At 46.5% G+C, this 12,681-nt stretch overlaps 1 protein-coding gene across 2 annotated transcripts in view; it reads right to left on the reverse strand.

The window, feature by feature from the left end:
- Window positions 1-12,397, reverse strand: part of CFAP53 (cilia and flagella associated protein 53) — a 36,696-nt gene extending 24,299 nt beyond the window's left edge. Inside the window, exons 1-2 of one of the 2 annotated variants that reach the window (XM_073343530.1) lie at window positions 12,254-12,397; window positions 5,830-6,059 (exon numbers count right to left, since the gene is read on the reverse strand). In XM_073343530.1, the coding sequence (XP_073199631.1) occupies window positions 5,830-6,059; window positions 12,254-12,319 (296 nt within the window). In that variant the 5' untranslated portion in view covers window positions 12,320-12,397. Of the gene's footprint in view, window positions 1-5,829; window positions 6,060-11,148; window positions 11,339-12,253 lie in introns of those variants that run through there. The other variant, XM_073343529.1, reaches the window with a different exon arrangement.
- Between the last annotated feature and the right edge of the window lie 284 nt (window positions 12,398-12,681).

The raw sequence follows: 12,681 nt of genomic DNA on the forward strand, positions 1-12,681 counted from the left end.
AATTGGAACAACATCAGTGCAGTCTCCCAAGTTTCTGTGATAAAATTCTGGCCACCACAAAGAAATATATACCCCTCCACTCCCCCGAGGATTTTGTCAACAATTAATTCCTGGACAGTCATCTGATGCAACCAGACTGTATCAGGAATTTAAATCCAGTAAGAATGAATAGGTTTGTGACAAAAAGCAGAGACCTTATTTATCTTCTAGCTCAAACAAGGCAAAAGCGATGGAAAGAAACTATCTCCAAATTGAACTTCACACTTTCCAGTTGCAAAGTCTAGCAAACTATTAAGAGATTGAGTGGAGAGTCTAGGCTGGTCAAGAAGGAATACCCAGCCACAGCAAACTCCACCACATCCCAGCTGGTAGCCAATTGCAGAGCTCCTAATCAAGACAAAGCTTTCAGTCACACAGTTAAAATGATGGTTCCTGAGAAATGGCAGGTTCAGGGAGTGGATACGAACCTGATGACTCCTTTTACTCATCAAGAGCTCAACCTGGCTATACATCAACTGCAGCCTAATAAGGCTCCTAGTCCAGATACCATTCACAATGAGTTTGTTTCTCAATTTTGGTCAATCAGCAAAAACTGGCTGCTTCAAATTCTGAATTGTACTGAGAATTGCAGTATTCCAAAACCCTGGTGCAGAGCAGAGGTCGTAGCTGTTCCCAAGCCAGGAAAACCATTGACAGACCCAGAGAGCTACTGACAGATTTCTCTGCTGTGTGTTAACTACAAGCCGATGAAGAGATTAATCCTGATGTGGATTAATGAGGTAGTCACTCCTCAGCTGCCTCGCCTTTAGGCTAGATCCAAGATCAGGAACTTTATCTGACTCAAAATATAGAAAATGCATGAAAGTCTGGAAAGAAAGTTTGGGCAGTCACTATTGATCTGACAGCAGCCTATGACACTGTGTGGCATATTAACTTGCAGCATCTTAGCAGTCAGCCTATTTCCTGTAGGCTAATGATGCAGTTCATCTGAGAAATGATTCGCAGCTAAAACTTCCTCCTGTAAATAGGGCAGAAAAATCAGTCACCTTAAATGTCTCCATAATGGCCTTCCACAAGAGTCAGTTTTGGCTCTCATTTTGTCCCAGAGATATACCTCCAACCTCCCTGAAACACAAGCCGAGAAGTATATGTATGGTGAGAACATCTGTATTGCTGACACTGGAAATTATTTCCCCAGGATCAAAGGGAATCTCAGTCAGCGTGGATATGCTGACAATTTACCTCCAGCCATGGAGACTAATCCTAGTGAAAATAATACAGTGGCAACTACTTTCCATCTAAACAATCGTCTTGCCAATTGACCGATCTCAATCTGTGTCCATGGACGACTGCTGACGTTCCATCCAGTTGTCACATAGTTGGGAGTAAAACTCGACCATAGCCTGACATACCAGTCCCACTTGGAACACCTGCAAATGAAGATTTCTTCCCATACCACTTTGATATGAAAACTATCAGGAGCCTCCTGGAGAGGAGACCCTTCAGTCCTTCATTCATCTGTATTGGCCTTTGTGCTTGTTCCAACTGAATGCTGCTCTGCAGTTTGGGGGCAGAGGTGTCACACTCAACTTTTTGACACTGAACTGAATTCAGCCACTCATTATTAGCAGCTGCTTGAATTATAGACCAATTTTCAGTCTGTATGTGCTAGCACACATAGCTCTGCCTGATCTTCGACCAGTTGCCCTTTCTGTTAAGTCTACCTACCTGGACATCTGTGACAAATGAAACCAACCCATTACATCTCCCGTTGACTGATGCTCCATTCTCAGACAGGAAAAACACAGCACCAAATCAAAGGTCTGCTGGTATTCTGGGAAGGAATCACACCCCTGTGTGACACCACAGCTGATCACTACTCCCCTTTGCTATGTCAGCACATGCATTCTTGGATAAGAGTGCTACTGGCCCTTTACCATGCTCGAATGATCAGCTCTGCCAGAGAGCTGAAAACTACATTCTTACAGAGTAGAGAGCATCAGCGGGAAAGAGAGTCTAAAACAGTAAATAAATTTAGGAGTCCATCGTTGCACCTGCCTCCTTATCTACTTGATCTTAGATCCTGCATCAGCTCAACAGGGTACTCTGTGGATTGTCCAGAGTTGCTGCAACTAAGCTCTGGCTTAGCCTGGTTTCTTCCCCATGTTGTGACTGGGAAAGCATTGCAGTCAATAACTCATGTAGTGATGGGTACTCAACCCAACATCTAGAGGGCAGTTTACAACACCTAGCCTCTCCATATCTAGTTGGCGGCCGGTATCAAGTGGAGTACCCCAAGGGTTGGTCCTGGGGCCGGTTTTGTTCAATATCTTCATAAATGATCTGGAGGATGGTGTGGATTGCACTCTCAGCAAATTTGCGGATGATACTAAACTGGGAGGAGTGGTAGATACGCTGGAGGGGAGGGATAGGATACAGAAAGACCTAGACAAATTGGAGGATTGGGCCAAAAGAAATCTGATGAGGTTCAATAAGGATAAGTGCAGGGTCCTGCACTTAGGACGGAAGAACCCAATGCACAGCTACAGACTAGGGACCGAATGGCTAGGCAGCAGTTCTGCGGAAAAGGACCTAGGGGTGACAGTGGACGAGAAGCTGGATACGAGTCAGCAGTGTGCCCTTGTTACCAAGAAGGCCAATGGCATTTTGGGATGTATAAGTAGGGGCATAGCGAGCAGATCGAGGGACGTGATCGTTCCCCTCTATTCGACATTGGTGAGGCCTCATCTGGAGTACTGTGTCCAGTTTTGGGCCCCACACTTCAAGAAGGATGTGGATAAATTGGAGAGAGTCCAGCGAAGGGCAACAAAAATGATTAGGGGACTGGAACACATGAGTTATGAGGAGAGGCTGAGGGAGCTGGGATTGTTTAGCCTGCAGAAGAGAAGAATGAGGGGGGATTTGATAGCTGCTTTCAACTACCTGAAAGGGGGTTCCAAAGAGGATGGCTCTAGACTGTTCTCAATGGTAGCAGATGACAGAACGAGGAGTAATGGTCTCAAGTTGCAGTGGGGAAGGTTTAGATTGGATATTAGGAAAAACTTTTTCACTAAGAGGGTGGTGAAACACTGGAATGCGTTACCTAGGGAGGTGGTAGAATCTCCTTCCTTAGAGGTTTTTAAGGTCAGGCTTGACAAAGCCCTGGCTGGGATGATTTAACTGGGAATTGGTCCTGCTTTGAGCAGGGGGTTGGACTAGATGACCTTCTGGGGTCCCTTCCAACCCTGATATTCTATGATTCTTGATATAGAGGGCATCCTCTGGTAACGGAACTTGGACATTGAGCTCCGATGTCTGCATATGAAAGAAAGAGAGGTGGCCAATTTCAAACGAATTGTAAAGGCAGTGTTATACATTTTTAGGTCTGTGAAAGTATAAGCGGCTTCATACTAGACTATTTTATGTTTTAAGGGGATGTTTTACTAAGAAAAGCAACAATAGGGTATAAGAAGTAAGAGAAGTGTCCACTTTATCTGAGACATTCTAACAATCACCTGTTACTTGCTTTTCCTGGTACAATACCTTTTTGCTCCCTGAACACATAAATTATATCAACCACTTGTAATATGCATCACCATTTACCTCTGTATTTGGCCCAAAAAGCACTGAGAGAACATGGGACTGAGAGCCAGGAACTCATAAATTTTAATCCTAGTTCTCACAATGACACCTTTTGTGACCTTGGGCAAGTCACTTTTTCTGCCTGTAAAATGGGGATGACACCACTTACTTACATCACAGGAGGACTTCTGAGGAGACTGGTAAATATAATATTAGTTAATATTTGTAAAGCAAAGTATCTAACAACAAGAATTTTTGCTCTAAGGACTCACTGGTGATGGACACTGAACTTCCTTCTCACTACACATGGCCCCTCCAAGTCAGGGTTAAGTCATGCTTGAAAGACAGCGTACGGAAACTTGCACTACTAGTCACTGTGCAGTGCCTACTCTCGGAACGGACAGAAGATTAATCTTCAGGGCTATCAAACCAGCATTTCTCACAACACTGAATTCGCTTAATGAAAAAGATGTACACTGACTAAGAAATTAAAGCATTTGACTATTTTCTAGGATGATTCAAGTTCAGTTCTACTCCATAAAAACGTAAAATGGCATCATGAAGTCTCATGTGTATTGTTTATCAACAATTTCTGGACTGAATTTACTTACTCACTAGGAACAATATTTTTTTCTAACTGCTTGCCCTGCAAGTGGGCCCTGGGATCTAAAAGTTAAATTAAAGACTTTGTATTGGCATAACTAAGAACACAATTTGACTGTTGTGACACTAGTAAACCAGGTGTTAGCTCTCACCATGGCTCAAATTCATAGCTGGAAAACAGACCAGCTCACTTGTATGTTAATACTGTTTGAGACAGATGATGAGCTTGTAAGGATGTGTTTAGTCTCTATAAAATGGTTGTCAGTTGCTGCATGCATTAATCTTACTTCTTTTGTCTGTATCCCATGCTATAAGGTAATATGTAAGTTTTGTTTTATAATTGTAAAAATGTCTGCTCTGAGCTTGTGAACCTAGGCAGGAAAAGTGGTTTCCCCATCCATCCAGAAGAACTATCAAGACTAAATGGACCATCCAACACAAAGGCTCATTTAATGGCCTTCTTACACCCATGAAGGTTCTACATGTCAGAAAGCACATCCTATCAATTTGAATTCTGGAACAGATAGCTGACATGAAGATTTTTCATCTCTTTTCTGTTTGGTCTCTTTCAAGGGATGGAGCTAAGAATCAAAACACAGAGACCCCATGGTCAACCTGGGTTAGCCCTAAAAAGACAGTGCTTTTAGAACCCTAGACAGAACTCATTTGCATATATATGCTGCCTGCTTTAACCTGTAAATAACGACCTTGTTTCTTTTTCCTAGTTAATAAATCCTTAATTAGTTTATTACAGGATTAGCTACCAGCTTTATGTCTGGTGTGAGATCCAAGGTACAAACTGATCTGGGATAAGTGACTGGTCTCTTGGGACTGGGAGCAACCTGAACATTTTGTGATTCTCGGTGTAAGAGACCATTTATCACTAAGTCCAGCTTGCCCAAGTGGCAAGATAGACTGGAGTGCCCAAGAGGACTGTCTGTGACTCCATGCTAACTAAGACTGTTACACTGATCCAGGAGTTAATATTTGTTACTGAGTTGGTGAAATTTAATTATATAATATACCACCACTTTGGGGTCTCTGCCCTGCTTTTGACAGTCTGCCCTGATGGTGGCACTCATGGTCATGAACCACTCCCAAGAGCATGACAGCCCTGCAGTTGGAAGTTTTAATAACTGTGTTGATACATGAGCCAGAATGCAGTTCACTCTCTCTTAGCCCTAAAGAACCAAAAAAGCTAACTGGAGTGAGGAGTGCTGAAAACATATCTGCTGAATTCACTGATGAAAATATGACCCTAACACACTGATTTAGCGTGTGTGGCCACATCTGTCTCTAATGTTTGGCCCAGTAACTGTACAGCCTGCTATTTAACTGACAGCTAAACTAGTTCTCTTTTAGTGCAAGCCGTCTATGCTTCTGCCCTGGGGTCACCGATAAAAATAGCATTGCTATTTACATGGCCCCAGTTCATTACACACACACAGCAGAAATCCATTGAGTGATTTTGTTTTGGCAGTCACTATACTGAACATACTTGAAACTTTAAGTTATTAGGGCACGTTTCTTTTGTTCCCATCGATATTATTCTAAATCAATTTTGCTTGCTTTTAAGCATGGAAATGAGGATGAGAAGAACCTGAAATCCATTTATCAGTTGGCTCCAGCTTTTTGATTTGTTACCTCTCTCTTCTATCCTCAGTTCCTGCCAGGTACTCCTGCATTGTCTGATCGACCTTCTTCTGTACAATACTGTGAAGCCTTCTGCGTTCATTGTGATTCTCCCACTGACTGACCTGCAGACCTCTGTTGTGAACCTTTGTGAAAGCCAAGTATTCAAGACGTTCTTTTTCTTTACGTCTGCATTCCAAGATGAAACATTGAAAGTTATCAGGTTTAGGAAACTTGGCCCTCTGTAAAAGAAAATATATTTTTAACAATGGAAACAAGACCAATGGCTCTCTTTTAGTTTATCATCTCAAACAGGTAACGACCAATCATAAAGCAGGTATTAATAGGAGTTCAAAGTAATGTTAAATATAAAATTCAAAAACTACACTTTTCAGTAAATGCAAGCCACCATTCTAGGAAGGACTAGATAGCTCAAGGGCTAGGTAATGGGATTAGGACCCATTCACCTCTAGGTCACAGAGACCATGGTTTACTGTGCTGACTAATACTGACTCACTACTTGGGCTCTGTCTACATTACAGCCTGTGCCGGCATAACTTATGGCACTCAGGGTTGTAAATAAACCACCCCGTGAGCGACATAAATTACACCAACATAAGCGCTTGTGTGCACGGTGCTGCAGCTTCTCCCACTGACATAACTTCTGCTGCTCAGACGTGGATTTTTTATGCTGATGGGAGAGCTCTTGCCCATCAGTATAGCGCACCTTCACAAGATGTGCTGTAGCAGTGCAGCTGTATCGGTTCTGCTGCCCCACTCTAGTGCTGTATGTATAAACATGGCCTCACTCGTACTCTGCTTATCTACTCTACTTTTCTGTCCGCATCCATTTGTGTCTCTTGCCATTGACTGAGACTGTAAGCTCCTTGGAGCAGGGACCTTCCTTTATTGATCTTTGCTAGGGTCCTGGTCCAGGACTAGGGCTCCTAGTCGCTACGGTAATACAAATGAATAATGATAACGATAATAAGTTGCTCTCAACTGACAGCATGGTTGTGGCCAGTGACCCACAGCACCATAAACACTGCAAACCTCTGCAGGCAGCCCTAGGAGTAGAGTCCCGCTGCCCTTCGCTGTAACGCAGGGGAGAGGCTGAGTTGTCCCTGCCCCACACCGACCTGGCGGCTGCGTGGCCAAGTCCCCAGCTCTGGGGCCCTCCACCCTGCAGCGGAAACATCACATGCTCTGCGGTCCTGCCCTGGGGTCTCACCACTCCACCACGCACAGGGATTCCCTCCCCGCCCAACGAATTTCTCCAACCTCTTCCCCCGCCCCCAGTTTTGTAAACTAGTTACATGCAGTGTTGCCTGTTTAGTGATTGTTTGGAAATGTGAATTGAAATAGAAACGTTAATACACACTTTAAAAGCATATACAGTGTATGATAAAATATGTGTATCTGAAAAAGTATAAACAGATTTGAAAAGTATAAACATAGACTAGCTTCCTTATACAGCTGTTGTTTTTTATGACAATGTCCGTGCATTCATTTCCGTGATGTTGGCCAACCTAATAATTTCAAATTATGATTTGTAAGCAAAGTCTAAATGAGCTCTCCTGGACAGCTAGTGATGAGCTAGGGGGAAAGTCTTCAAGACCAGATTGTATTTACATTCACACCTAATCTACCTAGGTATCCAGCAAACAGAGCTGCATTGGCCAAGTGATAGATTGGCTGAGGTTGGGTTACAAATCACTTGAATGCAGGGGGCGAGGGGGAGGAAATGAAATGTTCTTATTCTTGTTGTCTGAGTAGAGGGCAGTAGAACTGTACTTAGCCTATGCTGATTGAGGGCATCAAGAGAGGGTAGGGACAGGTGTTTTGCTTGATGGTCTGCCTGAGTCACAAGTACTATTTAACCTGCCCCTCTCCACTCTTTAAAGACAGAGCTGATTAGGCTCCATAGATAGGCTTTTGTTTTCTTAAGTAACCACTACAGCTGAAATCAGGTCTAAGTGCTTAGAACTGCTGTGGGACAGTGTTTCTGTGGAAGAGACGGCCCAGTCTGCACTAGCAGCGAGGTTCCCCCACCGAGAGCTCAGCTGAAATCACTGAGAGCTGGGTGGAACCTCAACAGACCAACTAGCAGAGGTCAGAGTGGCAGGTGGCAGCAGAAGGTGACGGCGCAGCGCCATTGGCAACATTGCAATGGAGTGAACAGTGGCACAACAAACAACAGAGGCCAGAGCGAACGGTGAGCAGCTGGAGGAACGAGCAAGGTGCCCTCTTGCCCCCACCTGGGAGGTGAACTCATGTGAACGCACCTCTGAACTCCGAGACTCCACTGACCAAGGACAACACCAGTGAGTGTTAATGAGGCTGTTAAGAATGCTGGAGACACAACACAGTTCATGTGACCAAACATGGCTGTGGCATCATACATTCTATTTCAGCAAGATACATCACACACTACAAACTGGAGGCCAATGTTAAGTGCATTGTCACTTGTTCATCCTGAAGCTGAACACTGGTTCTGAACAAGACCAGCATATACTCACTATCTTAACTGATTTCAGAGTAACAGCCGTGTTCGTCTGTCTTGGCAAAAAGAAAAGGAGGACTTGTGGCACCTTAGAGACTAACCAATTTATTTGAGCAGGAGCTTTCGTGAGCTACAGCTCACTTCATGTATCTCAACTGACTAGCTAGACGCATGTGGTGCAACAGTGAAAGACTCAACAGTTGAAAAAGTGAAGAACTCTCTCACCACACAAAAAAATGTGCACACATGGCTGATGAATGCACCGATGCAAATGGGCATCAAGTATTAAGTCATTGTGTAGGTTTTCTTGATGTCAGTCGTAGGCCAGTAGATGCGTTTCTAGCTGTTCAAGTTACAGAAGACACATTGGCTGCATCTGTGACAACCCACATCTTAGAAGAGTTAAATGCTTGTCAGTTGGACCCCAAACAGATGGCTGCTTCTATATTTGATGGAGCTGCAAAATTCTCTAGAAGACATGGTGGAGTACAAGCTTTACTCAGAGAAAAGTGTAACCCTAAGCTCTCCTATACACACTGCAGAGGTCATCTACTCCAACTAGTGCTAGTACGAGCTGCAGACTCTTCAAAAGACATTTAAAAAGCTATAAATTTAATGTCTTCATTATATTCTTTTTTCTGCAAGAGTCCAAAAAGACTGAATATCTTGGAAAATATAGAAGATACACTGGGACTCAAGTTCAAATTAGTCCAACCTGGGAAAACCCTCTGGCTTTCTCATGAGCAATCCTTGGCTGTTGTCTTAAAATTACGCCAGCCATTATTACTGGCTTTGGAAAGTATCTACCAAGATGGGATGGATCTAAGTAGTGAGGCTGGTGGATTACTTTTGTTACTACATTCAGAGAAGATTATTGTCATTCTCTCCCTTGTAAGTCTACTGTTGAAACCACTTGGGTCATTAAACAATGCCATCCAGGCATCTGCTACAACAGTAGTAGATCTTTGTCCAGCAATAGAAGCTACATTTGGATCAATCAGAGAGCTATCCATTGAAAAACTACTGGAAAAAGCAAAGACTTCAGTCCTTAAGTTGAGTAATGAAGGCATTTATATTGAATCCTTAAGTGAAAAGGACAAGAAATGTTTGTTAAGACAAAGTACACAGACTTGATTCTTAAAAATCTACAACAGCGACTTATAGATTCTACTCAACCTCTATGTAGCTTTTACAGATCGCTGTCCTATAAAACACCAAGAGTTGAGTGGAGTGAGGCACAACCAGCAATGGGGCTGCCATGTGCTCAGGACAGAATAGAGAATTTGAACACAGAGTGGAATATCATACAACAAATTAATGAAGATTTTACTTCAACTTTCAGAGGCTCGTTCTCCTGCACATCTACCAATGTGATATGTGCCAGCAATGCCCCTCTGCCATGTACGTTGGCCAAACAAAACAGTCTCTACGTAAAAGAATAAATGGACACAAATCAGACGTCAAGAATTAGAACATTCAAAAACCAGTCGGAGAACACTTCAATCTCTTTGGTCACTCGATTACAGACCTAAAAGTGGCAATTCTTCAACAAAAAAACTTCAGAAACAGACTCCAATGAGAGACTGATGAATTGGAATTAATTTGCAAACTGGATACAATTAATTTAGGCTTAAATAAAGACTGGGAGTGGATGGGTCATTACACAAAGTAAAACTATTTCCCCATGTTTATTCCCCCCCACCGTTCCTCAGACGTTCTTGTCAACTGCTGGAAATGGCCCACCTTGATTATCACTACAAAAGGTTCTTCCCCACCCCACCCCGCTCTCCTGCTGGTGATAGCTCACCTTACCTGATCACTCTCGTTACAGTGTGTATGGTAACACCCATTGTTTCATGTTCTCTGTGTACATAAATCTCCGCACTGTATTTTCCACTGAATGCATCCAATGAAGTGAGCTGTAGCTCACGAAAGCTTATGCTCAAATAAATGTATTCGTCTCTAAGGTGCCACAAGTACTCCTTTTCTTTTTTATCATCGCTAGTGGCTTGACCCAATCTTTGTGCTATGTTTCCTGAGATGAAAGAAGTAGGAATTCATCTCTTGTTACTCCCAGTCACAACAGCTACATTTGAGCGTGCTTTTGACTCATTGAATAGAATTTTGTGTTCTGAAAGAAGTTGCCTTCTGCCGAATCATGTGAATGATCTAATGAGCATATCAATTGAAGGAATGGAAATACCGGACACACGAGTGGCCACCAAAGATGAACGCATTGCATTCAAGAAGTTCATTAACAGAGTTGTGCAAAATTATAACACGAAACCAAGAAGGATCAAGATGTAGTGCTTCATAGAAGGCTTGAGTAGCCAACTTTAATTTTTGTGATGATTTTAAAACATGAGTTAAATCTAATTAAATGGTCATGAAACATTTTTCAGTTTTTACTGTAGTGCCACAGAGCCACCTTCACCCTCACGGTCTCACCCCTCATCAGCCCTGCCCCCCCCATAAATTTGAACACCTCCCTCCATTTCAATGCCTGAGGAAAACACTGGCCACGCACCATAGTGCAGTGCCTGCACCCAGTGATGAACTGACAAAAATCTTAACAACCGGTTCCCTCCTCACCCCACGAGGGGGTCATGGCCCACTCCCGCCCCCCCGGGACTCCTGCCCCATCCAACCCCCCGCGTTCCTTGACACCCTCCCCCCCGGTCCCCTACCCCATCCATTCCCCTCGCCTGTCCACCCCCAGAACTGGGCAGGAGGGTCTCATGGGCCACCGTAGTGGGTGCCCACCCTGCCCCTAAGAGCCAGAGGGACCTGCCGGAGGGGGCAAGGTGAGGAGTCCCGGCATTGCTTACCTGGGGCAGCTCCTAGGAAGCATCCGGCAGGTCCCTCTAGCTCCTAGGGGCAGGGTAGCTGCTCCCCACACTGATCATATCAAAAGTGGTGCCTTAGGCACCGACTCCGTGGCTGCTCCGGGGCTGGAGCACCTACGGGGGAAATTTGGTGGGTGCAGAGCACCCACCAGCAGCTCCCCACCCCGCTCGGTGCCTGGCCCCAGCTCACCTCCGCTCTGCCTCCTCCCCTGAATGCGCCGCCTCGCTCTGCTTCTCCGCCCCCAGCTTCCCACAAATCAGCTGTTTGCGCGGGAAGCCTGGGAGGGCTGAGAAGCAAGCAGCGGCTTCATGCTCAGGCCCAGGGAGGCAGAGGCAAGCTGGGGCAGGGAGCGGTTCCCCTGCGCCCCCCCCCCCCCCGCCCGGGTTACCTGCTGCAGCGCAGGTGGCCCTCCTGGCGCCCCCAGCTCACCTCTGCTCCGCCTCCCTGGGCCTGAGCGCGAAGCTGCCGCTTGCTTCTCAGCCCTCCCAGGCTTCCTGCGTGAACAGTTGATTCGCGGGAAGCCGGGGGGGGCCGAGAAGCACAGCGGGGCGTTCAGGGGAGGAAGCAGAGGCGGAGTGGAGGTGAGCTGGGGCCGGGCAGGGAGCTGCCGGTGGGTGCTCTGCACCCACCAAATTTCCCCCGTAGGTGCTCCAGCCAAGGAGCACCCACGGAGTCGATGCCCAAGGCGCCACTTTTGGCCGGTTGTTAACTTTAGAAGCCCTTTTAGAACCGGTTGTAAAACGGCTTCTAAATTTAACAACCGGTTCCAGCGAACTGGTGGGAACCGGCTCCAGCTCACCACTGCCTGCACCCAGCGCCGCTGCCTCCCCACCCTACCGCAGCGCCTGCGCCCACCAGGGGCACTGGAACAATGTGTACAGCGGGGCAGCCGAGAGCCATTGGACCCAGCTGAAAACCCTGGACATGATGGAAACCACTTCGTGCCCGAGGGTGCAGCAGCACCCCCCCGCACCCGCCAGTTCCAGCACCTATGGCCCCCTACCCCGCGCCCCACACCGTGCCTCTGCGCCTGCGCCCACTCCCGTCCCCCGGCCCTGCGCCTGCGCCTCAGCCCGAGCGTCTCACCAGCGCCACTGAGTGCGGGGTGGGGCCCGTCACCTCCCGGAGGCGCTGGCTCCACTGGCCCAGCATCACTCCCCCGGCCGCCGCTGGAACCGCGGGGAGACTGCCCGGCCGCCGCCACTTCCGGGACGCACGACCCGTTGCTATGACAATTGGCGGAGCATAGCGGAAGTGACCTCAGGAGAGAACGCTCTGTGAGCCGTCTCCTGAGGATCACGCGTCAGCAAGCGTGCGGCGCATGCCCACGAATGGGCGGCGAGAAAGCTCGGTTCGTGGGGGGAACACAAAGGCAGCAGTAAGCATGCGCATAATGACGTTCTGAGTCGTGGTGGAAGCCCAGGCCTGCCGTGGTTGCTAGGTGCCCGCAGTCAGTGCTCAGGGACGCAGGGGGCGGGGCCACCACTGTCAGAGCAGGGCCTTCTGCAGGGCGG

Source organism: Lepidochelys kempii, chromosome 5 (assembly GCF_965140265.1).
Source record: "Lepidochelys kempii isolate rLepKem1 chromosome 5, rLepKem1.hap2, whole genome shotgun sequence".
NCBI classification, from domain to species: Eukaryota; Metazoa; Chordata; order Testudines; family Cheloniidae; genus Lepidochelys; species Lepidochelys kempii.